Source organism: Lactuca virosa, chromosome 8, assembly GCF_052849685.1.
Source record: "Lactuca virosa cultivar CGN04683 chromosome 8, Lactuca_virosa_CGN04683_v6, whole genome shotgun sequence".
Classification (NCBI taxonomy): Eukaryota; Viridiplantae; Streptophyta; class Magnoliopsida; order Asterales; family Asteraceae; genus Lactuca; species Lactuca virosa.
The window spans coordinates 394,522,836-394,533,178 of NC_136433.1; the positions used below are offsets into that span (position 1 = coordinate 394,522,836).

The 10,343-nt window shown below is 36.3% G+C and overlaps 1 protein-coding gene across 1 annotated transcript; it reads left to right on the plus strand.

Moving 5' to 3' along the window:
- Nucleotides 1-6,731: 6,731 nt before the first annotated feature.
- LOC145132269 (Chaperone DnaJ-domain superfamily protein) lies at nucleotides 6,732-8,136 on the plus strand. The gene is made up of 6 exons (XM_079066994.1): nucleotides 6,732-6,943; nucleotides 7,017-7,109; nucleotides 7,186-7,216; nucleotides 7,690-7,716; nucleotides 7,794-7,926; nucleotides 8,009-8,136. Exons 1-6 carry the CDS (start codon nucleotides 6,878-6,880, stop codon nucleotides 8,061-8,063), a joined length of 405 nt encoding a protein of 134 aa, XP_078923120.1. The 5' UTR covers nucleotides 6,732-6,877; the 3' UTR covers nucleotides 8,064-8,136.
- The last annotated feature ends 2,207 nt before the right edge of the window (nucleotides 8,137-10,343 follow it).

The window sequence follows — 10,343 nt, forward strand, 5'->3', positions numbered from 1 at the left end:
AGTTACTCTATTTGAAGCCATATTTTTTCATGGCTAAAGTAAACCTGCCAAACCAGGCACGAGGAGACTGTTTTAATCCATATAAGGATTTCTTCAAGCGACACACTTCTTTAGAGTCTCCCATGAATCCGGGAGGGGCTTCCATATAGACTTCTTCTTTAAGTTCTCCATGTAAGAAGGCATTTTTTACATCAAATTGAAGGAGAGGCCAACCTTTATTTGCAGCTATAGAGAATAGGACCCTGATTGTGTCGATTTTGGCCACGGGAGAAAATGTCTCGGAATAGTCAATTCCGTAAGTTTGAGTGTATCCCTTTGCTACAAGTCGGGCTTTGTATCTTTCAATGGTTCCATCCGGCTTATACTTTATAGTGAAGACCCAACGACATCCTACTGGTTTTTTTCCAGGAGGAAGGGTACATTTTTCCCACGTGTCATTTTTATTCAGTGCATCCATTTCAATTTTCATTGCCTTTCTCCAGTCCTTAGACTCAAGAGCTTGTTCAACTGTAGTTGGAATTTCTTCATAGCATATAGATGTGGCAAAATCCCAGGCTTCTTGTGATAAATTTCCGGCTACCACGTTTGCTATAGGGTATCGAGAACTTCGAGCTTCCTTCTCGGGAGAGTATATTTTTGGAGGAACTCCTCTGTTGGATCTTGGGGGTAGAACATATCTGGCTTGTTCAACCTGTGATGACTCGTGTTCTGTCGTATGGTCAGGAGTTTCTACATGCTCATGAGTTTCACAGTTAGTAGATGACTCAGAGACAATGGGAGAATCAACATGCTCTTGAGTTTGAGAATTACTTACCTCTGACGCCAGGTTGGGAGGATCATTGGTAGTGGTACTATCTTCTGGACTCGTGGATTGTGACATAGTTTGGGTTCCGTGATTAATTTCTACTGATGTTGGCATCCATTTTATCCAACCCAATGTGTCATCATACTCCTTTTCCCCATGACCAGTATGTTGGGTATTGTAGAAATATTCGGTTTCGAGAAAGTCACAATTCATCGTGGTGTACATATGACGTTTGTTCGGACTGTAACATCGATAACCTTGTTGATTGACTCCATAACCAACAAACACACATTTCTCAGCACATGCATCAAGTTTGGAATGTTCTGATTTTGGTATGTGAACAAACACAGAACAACCAAAGACACGAGGTTCAAGGGTAAGGGTAGATGGAGGTTTGTGAAATTTAGACATGGCTTGAATTGGGGTTTTTAAGTCAAGAGCTCTTGTTGGAAGACGGTTCACAAGATAGGTTGTTGTGGCAAGAGCTTCGGGCCAAAAAGATTTCGGAACTTGGGATTCAATCATGAGCGCACGGGTTATTTCTAAGAGGAAGCGGTTTTTTCTTTCAGATACCCCATTTTGTTCGGGGGTGTGAGCGCATGAGGTTTGATGAATTATTCCCTTCTCTTGACAAAACTGTTTCATGGAAGTATTAACAAACTCCCCCCCATTATCGGACCTAAGAATTTGTATATCACTTTTAAATTGGGTTTTAACCATGGCACAAAAACTTTTGAATTTTGAAAAAACTTCGGATTTATTTTTCAAGAGGTAAATCCAAGTCATGCGGGTGCAATCATCAATGAATGCAACGAAATAACGGAAATTTTTTCCCCCCTCAACTTTTGCTGGCCCCCACACATCCGAATGAATCAACAAAAAAGGAAAATCAACCTTAGTATCATTTGATTTGTAAGTGTGTCTATGACTCTTAGCCAAAAAACATGTCTCACAATTTAAGACTTTATTTGTTGGGAATCATTCAGGAAATAAATGATGCAAGTATCCACTGGATGAGTGTCCCAATCTTCGGTGCCATAACCAAGCCTCCCTATCTATAGATCCATGAGCTAGCATTATAGTACCTTGTCGAGTCACTTCATCCACATAGTATAGTCCTTGTTGCTCAGTACCACGCCCAATGATCTTCCCCGTCCTGATGTCCTATAAGATACAGAAGGTTGGATGCATTAGAACAACACAATTTAATTCTTTGGTAACATGACTGATCGATAGCAATTTATGAGATAAGGATGGAACATAGAGACAATTTTTTAATTTCATGTTTGGTGAAATTTGAATGGTCCCTCCTCCTTTGACTTGGAGAACTTCTCCATTTGCAGTATGAATTCTTGATTTTTGTGGTTTTGACATTGAGCACATGTTAGAAATTTCAAAAGTCATTGTATCAGTAGCACCACAATCAAATATCCATGAGTCTTTATTATTTTTTTTATTTTTTGTTGCCATGTTAACTTCCCCAACGTTAAAAGAATTTGTTGACCTGACTGTCATATTGGAACTATAGGGCTGTGAATGAAAATGTTGAGAGAGTGAAGGGTTTGAGGTGTAATTCTCAAACCCTATACCTGCGATGCCCCCTGGTTCTTCTTCTTTAATTGCCGCAAAACAACAATTCCCGCCATGGTTTCCTTTTTTGGTGCTCTCTTGATTTCCGGCGGGTTTTGAGTGGTCACCGCTGCTGGTGGTCCCTTGATTGCCCATGGCGACTGCGGCTTTGCCATCTCTCCCTTTTTTGTGTCTGTCGGGCCACCATTCCGGGTATCCCATGAGTTAAAACACTGTTCTTTCGTATGCTTGGTCATGCCACAATGCTCGCATTTCAATCTACTTTTATCAACCCGGGATGATGACGGATTGGATTTCTGGTCTGACCGGCGACCTTTGGAAACGAGCCCTAACCCATCGGAATAACCTGTTGAGTTCAGACCCGACGCCACCCCTTGTTGTATGTTCCCGAAAATACTTTGATGTGCTGTTTCTTTTCGGACAGCAGCATAGGCGGCTTCAGCAGACGGCAAGGGGTCCCACCGGAGGATCTCTCTTTTAGGGGAATCATACTTTCGATCAAGGGCATTGAGAAATTGAAACAATTTGTTTTCTGACCTGACTTTGTTGTAAGTGGAAATGTCGGTAGAACACGTCATTGGGTTTGGATCTCGCCGTTCAATTTCTCCCCAGATACCCTGCATCACGATCCAAAATTCTTCTAACGGTACACCATTTTGCTTGAACTCGTTTGCTTTAACGTGGAGATCAAAAGTCTGAAGTTTGTCCTTGCCGTTGCTATACGTAACCGTAAGAGCATCCCATAGCGTTTTCGCTGTCGGGAACTCTGTTAAGTTACTAGCAAGGACCGACTCGATATTTTGGATGAGCCATGAAAAAACGATCAAATCATCTTGTTCTTACTGATCATCACTGGGTTCTGGCGGGTTTTGGGTGAGATGGTTTAAAAGAGTTTTCGATTTCCCCCTATGGCGACTCGTATCATCCGAGCCCATAGAGGGTAGTTTTGGCTAGTAAGATTGAGGCTAATTTTTAGGCTATCAGAGGGATTTGGTTTTGGGTTCTGGGTTTGAATTTAAACTCCATTTTTGAGGAGATTGGCTATTTGGATGGCTAGGTTATTGTTATCTTCTTCTGACATTGCTTCTGGTTCTGGTAGATGATGAGCACAAATGGTTTTTGGATCATAAACACCGCTCTAATACCATGTTAACCATGATGATCAGAGGAATGGAAGAGAAAGTAGAATAACTTTTATATTTCTTATATGTATGAATAAGCCCACGTACTGAATATATAGTCTATACAAAAAACTAAATAAGGAAAATACAATAAATTGCATTGAAAAGAATGGCTGGCAATTAGCTAGGACTAGAAGTAAGGCTTGAAAGATGTTGGTCTTGATTTCAAAGGTCAATGCTCTATTTTGGGAGATGATAGAGTATTTTAATCAAATATTTCAACATCCATAACACCACTTGTCCCTTCTGGGTAGACAAGATAATTCGCAACATCCAAATGTGCCATTTTTTGGTTGATATTCGAGAAAATCATTTTGAATAAATTTGTTTCGATATCTTTCTTTTCTTTAGTTTTAGAGAAGCTTGATAAAGATCAACAAAATGCTTTGGAGAGCGGCATGTACAAGACCAACGACTGGTCATTCCACATCGGTGACAAATATTTTTAACTTTCTTTTTTCCTTGACAACTTTTATCTAGGATGTGAGTTTTTGTTATTTTCCAACTTCTGGTGGTTACTTATAATCATGTTATTTTTATGATAATTATGACAACCTCCATGACCTCGGTTATACCCATGACTATTATGATTATATGATGTTGCATTCACTATAGGGAATGGCCTAGAACCGATCGAGACTGATTGGTGATTTTTCATTAATAACTCATTGTTTTGTTTAGCCACAAGAAGGCATGAGATTAATTCATATTTATTTTAAACCTTTCTCATGATATTGCTACTGTAGGAGCATGTTAGTAGCATGAAAAGTCGAGAAAGTTTTCTCTAGCATGGTCTTCAATAATGAAAATAGTAATCAAAATAAAGACTTGTATGCAGAGCCGACCCATGGGGAGTTCAACAAGTGCCCATGAACAGGGCCCACTAAATGATAGGGCCCACAATTTTTTAGTGTGTATAGCCTATCGTCAGTTTTAGCCCAAATCAAATTAGGTTTTACAATCACTAATAGCAGGGAGTGAGCGGGAAATCTGAAACTTGGGAAAAGAAAAAAAAACTCTTCGATTTCTTGTTTGCTGATTACGCTTACGCATGGGGAACAAGTTAATGATGTCTAGTGAATCGTCTCCAATCAACGGGCTTATTGTTTGTTTAGTATTAGACGATTTCATAGGCAAATAAGTTGCTTTCGGTTCTTACAATCCTACCAATTTCTTATTTCTTCCTGAAAATCAGTTTTGATTGTTGTATGTTTATAATCTCTCGGAAAAAAACTGAATCTTATAATCGTTCTAGTTTCTTCTCGAAAATCAAAATTTAGAAGCTCCAAAATTAATCCTGCTTGAGGATTCGAAATCAGAAGGTAAGGAATTTCTGATTTTTTTGTTTTTTCTGGTTCGTTTTTTATACATGTTCGATTTTTTAACTTTAAATTTGGTTTGTTTTTAAAGGTACAAGCAAATCAATTTCGAAAATCAGTTTCGAAAATCATAAGGAAAAGGAAATTAATTTCAGATTTTTGAAGGTACAATTATACAAGCAAATTAAAATCTGTTATTTTTCCTTTTAAGTTCGTTTTTTAATGTTATTTTTGATAAGTTTCTGATTTAGAAGAAGTAAATCAGTGTTTTTTCTTTATGATTCGCATCTTCTTGAATCTAGATGCATCGAACCAATGATCCTTTGACTGTCAATCAACTATTGGGGTTTACAAAATTTTGATTTTAGATTTTTTTGAAGTGTATTTCTGATTTCTGATTATTTTATTAGAAGCAAATCAGAGTTTTTTCCTGATAGTGTAACTTCTTGATTTTATTTCTGGATTTTTACAGTTTTATTACAAGAAAATAAAAGATTATTTTTTCCAGAATTGAATCAGGAACCAAAAAGCTACTTACAGATTTGCATATTGAAGTTCTACCTATGATCTATATCGACTCAAGAACGAATTATGGATTGGTTTTGATGAAGATTGAGAGAAAGCTATTGAAAAGTTTATTTAAAGAATTATTAGAATGAATATTACAAGGGTAATTATTTTTAAGTGGAAGAAAATATCTTTTTTGTATATTATTTGAATGAACTTGTATTGTATCCATTTTGCAATTGAATACAAAAAATTATAATTTTTTTGCTTAAATTTTAGGTCATTCATGTTTTGGGGCCTATTTTTTGTTAAATTGCACAGGGCCTCCTTAATCTCGCGGCCGGCCCTGCTTGTATGTTAAGGAAGTGTTAGTTAAGAAATTCCATAAAATAAGTTGTAAGCATTATACATGTAAACTTATAAAAAATACATACCTGAAAATGACAAGAACAATATGGAGTTAGAGCTCTATGGTAGAGTTGTGCTGATAACGTGTTATGAAATATGATCAAATAACGAGATAAATTATAAAATAAGAAAGATATGAGAGTGGAGAGAACTTTTATTTCAATACTTGTGATGAAATCATCAACTTTCTGATACATATGACTCACTATTTATACAACTAAAATAAGATGAAAGATGAATGCACATTATGATGGTGCATTATTACACTCATAAACATATTGAAATGGTTGTTACTAATGCTAAACAATGATAGAGAGTTATGAGACAAATGAGAAATCCAATGGTCATTCACAAACTAATATTTCATAACATTGATTATTTGTTTTTTAAAAAGCAATTGCGGAGTAAGTAGAAAAAAAGTGTTTGTATAATCAATAAGCAATTATAAAAACTATTTTTCACAATTTCTAAATAAGACATTTTTGAAAAGTTAAATTTTTTGAACTTATTTACTTATAACTTAAAACATTTTGTATGGAAGAAACCTAGAAAAACAAATAACCAATCCAAACATTTTTTTAATTTATAATCTTTTTAACCATATAAACAAATAAATAATCCAAAAAATTGTTTTAAAAAGAATTTTTATACTTATCAAATATCTTTTGAATATTTTTTATTGTTTAAAAAAATTAAAAGTACAAAAGTCATTATTTTTTTTATGTATGGAAAGATAGAAATAAAAATAATGCCCAAAAACCCTCTTAAAAAGATTCTGTTACAAGTGGTGGACTGTTCCTACTTGTAATAAATATTTTTTATGAAAAAAAATATTTTTAGTTAAATAAACAAATCCCAAACATTAAACTCGCAAGATCCACCGAACCAGATCGATAGCAATATCCAAGTTACTGAGGTTGAAACTTGAAAGCCATAGAATCCAACAATCAAAAGAGAAAGTGAAAGAACACTCGGCCTAAATTACTAATGTTGCCGTTTATGTTGGAAGTTGTTGGTTATATGACTCGGGAATTTTTTTAGGTAAGGAAGAACCCTAGAAAGAGAAAATGCTTGGCGAGGAAGCCAGGGTGTTGCTAGGCTTTCTACCCAATTCCACACCTTCATCGTCACAGGTACTAATTTGCCAACACCAACAGCCTAACAGGCTCATCTTATCAAACGATTCACCTTTTAATGTCATTTTAGGTCAAAGCAGCTTACAAGAAAAAGGCATGGGAAACTCATCCAGATCGTTTCCCCGTTTCCCAAAGATCTCTCGCTGAATCCAATTTCAAACAGGTATATAACACCGCCACTATATTACTGCATTCAATCACTGCCTGCGGCTGACTTTTTTGATAAAAACTTTTGGCAGATTTCCGAAGCTTACACATGCTTACAGTCTGGTAAGTTGATTATCTTATCTCTGCATATATCCTTAGTCATTTTTACAGAAGTAGGTGACATGTACGTGATCGATCATTGCGGTACAGAGACATAGTAACATGGAGTCCCATCTTGATCCCAACCCTGGGATAAGAATTCACATGTGGATCGATAAAAAAAACGAACATGTTTATTTCATCTAATAGACTTGATACTGTTTGATAATCAATCATGTGGGTTGAAAACCCTCACATCGATGAGTTTGGTCAGTTTTCTCGCACATTGTGTGACTACATAGTTTATGAGGAAAATTGTTGTTGGGTTGAGTGGGAATTAGCCTTGTAGAAGCCAAATGAATGCATTCCTCTCTTGTGGTCTAGCTAGGATATCAAAACCCAAATGCATGTGAATACCTGACCTAGTGGTGGTGTTGTGTTAGTGCTCCAATCTATTCATTAACAAGTGCTGACTCTTGTGTTGGCCTTGGTTACAGGCATGAGAAGAGAAGTTTCAGCTGCAGGTAATTCTCACTTTTTGTTTTTTGAGTTAGCTTGTTATCTGATAATCCTTGGCATTAATGGGTGGTGAGAACCACAGGCACATATTCATGGGTGGTGAGAACCGGAGTCCCAAGGGCACATGGAGGAAGTAGAAACCATGCATTGATTGGAATCCCTTTCCTATTAATTGTTTTAGGAACAGTTACTCTTGGTGGATCCAGTGGCGCTAGGTCAGAATTACTCCTATACTATACCTTTCTCAATGTTTAAACTCATAAGTAAAAACCCATCTTTGCTTATCTTCTCTATCAGGGCTTACCGAAGGCAGAAAGAGGCATACCCCTCACATAACCCTTTTCTTCCTTGACAGGCATCATATCTTATAATCCTGTACCTCACATTCATTTGGTCATAAATAAATGCTCCAATTAAGTGTTTAATCAATGTAAAGTAGAGGCCTCTCACTTTGATACATATAATGTTCTAGGAAAATAGTAAGTTGAAATATATATATATATATATATATATATATATACACACACACACACACACACACACACACACACACACACACACACACACACACACTAGCGTTTATCCGCGCCAAGCGACGGGTGGCAAATAGTCTCTTTCCGAAATTAGTTTCTAGAGACGTTTAGGGTGCGTTTGGTTGTGGAAAATTTTCCAAGAAAAACGGAAATTTTGAAAACGCGTTTGTTCGTTTAGTTTTCTAAAATTTTCATTTTCAGTTTTCTAAATTGTATGTAAATTAGAAAAATGATTTTTACAGTTTTCCAAAGTTTTTCAAATTTCTAAGATGGAAAATGAAAACTCCCCCGGTTTCAACCAAACACATTTTCTAAAATTTTCATTGAAAATTGAAAGCGAAAACTCAACTCTATTTTTTGAAAACATTTTCTTAGAAAATGAAAACAGTTTTCCACAACCAAATGCACCCTTAGGTTGCGTTTAGTTACGGAAAACCAGTTTTCATTTTCCGTTTTCTGTTTTCTCTTTTTAGTTTTCGTTTTTCATTTTCAGTTTTCATTGCAAAATTTAGAAAACGCGTTTAGTTAAATCTTATTCATTTTTCATTTTCAGTTTTGGAAAATTAAAAAACATGTTTAGATGTGTATTTTTCTATTGGTTTTCATTTTTAGAAAATGGTATTGGTGGTAAGGTGGGGGTGGGGCGGTGGTGGTGTCGATGATGGCGATGGTGTTGATGACAATCGGTGGTGGTGGCGGCGACAATTGTGGCAGTGGTGGTGATGGCGACGACAGTGGTGGTGATGGCGACGGCAGTGATGTTGGTGCCGGTGATGGGGTAGTCGTGGTGATGATGGTGATGGTAAGGTCGGTGATTTTGGTAGTGGTGTTGGGTGTGTGTGTGTGTGTGTGTGTGTGTTTGTTTGTGGAGGTGGGTGTGTGGGTTGGGGGTGTTTAGTGAGGATAGGTAGAGGTAGGTGGGGTCGGAGTGAGTGTGTGTTTATATTTTAGAAAAATTTTGGAATTAGAAAAATGTGGAAAACAATGATTATCGGTTTTCCAAAAATTTACAACTTCTTTGTAATTTTAGAAAATGGATAATTTTCATTTTCCATTAAAAATTTAGAAAAATAGACGAACTCAACGCGTTTTCAAAATTCTCATTTTTCTTGAAATTTTTTTTCCGGAAAACGGTCCATTTTTCCGCAGCTAAACGCAATCTTAGTTACTCAATTAAACGATTCGTTCTTCTTTTACGATCAATGTATTCTTTATTGTATTTGTCGTTTTTGTGTGTGTTGGATGTGTTTTGGTTAGCTTTTTTTTATCAAAAAAATGTTTTTTCGGAAAAGTGTTTATTGGTTTATGGCTTTTTGGAAAACCAGTTTTTAAAAAGTGTTTGGGTTAACTTTTTTGTAGGAAAAACTGAAAAGCCAATAAGTTGGTTTTAAAAAGTGTTTTGGTTAGCTTTTGTAGTAGGAAAAACTGAAAAGCTAATTAGTTGGTTTTAAAAAGTGTTTTGACTTAACTTTTTAGGAGTAAAAAACTAAGTTTCTAAAAAGTGCTTTTAGGAAAAGCCGAAAAGCAAGGATTTTCTAGCTTTTAGACAGCTCCATATTTTGCCTATATAAAAAGCTTCAAAAAGGTATTTCAAAAGCTATTTTTTAATACCCAAATATTTTTTAGCTTATTAGGGTGCATTTAGTTGCGGAAAAATGAGCTGTTTTTCGGAAAAATTTTCCAAGAAAAATGAGAATTTTGAAAACGCGTTTAGTTCGTCTATTTTTTCTAAAATTTTCACGGAAAATAAGAATTTTCCGTTTTCTAAAATTACAAAGAAGTTGGAAATTTTTGGAAAACCGATAAGCATTGTTTTCCATATTTTTCTAATTCCAAATTTTTTCTAAAATATAAACACACACTGACTCCCACTCCATCCACCTCTACTTACCCTCGCCTTAACACCCCCAACCCACCACACCCCTACCTACCCACACTCACTCCCAAGCCCACCCCCACCCCCACAAGCACACACACTCACCCCCACAAACACCACCACCCCCCCCCCCTAATACACACACACCAACCCCTACAAACACACACCCCTACCCATACCCACACCCACCTCACCCCCCCACACCCAACATCACTACCACAAT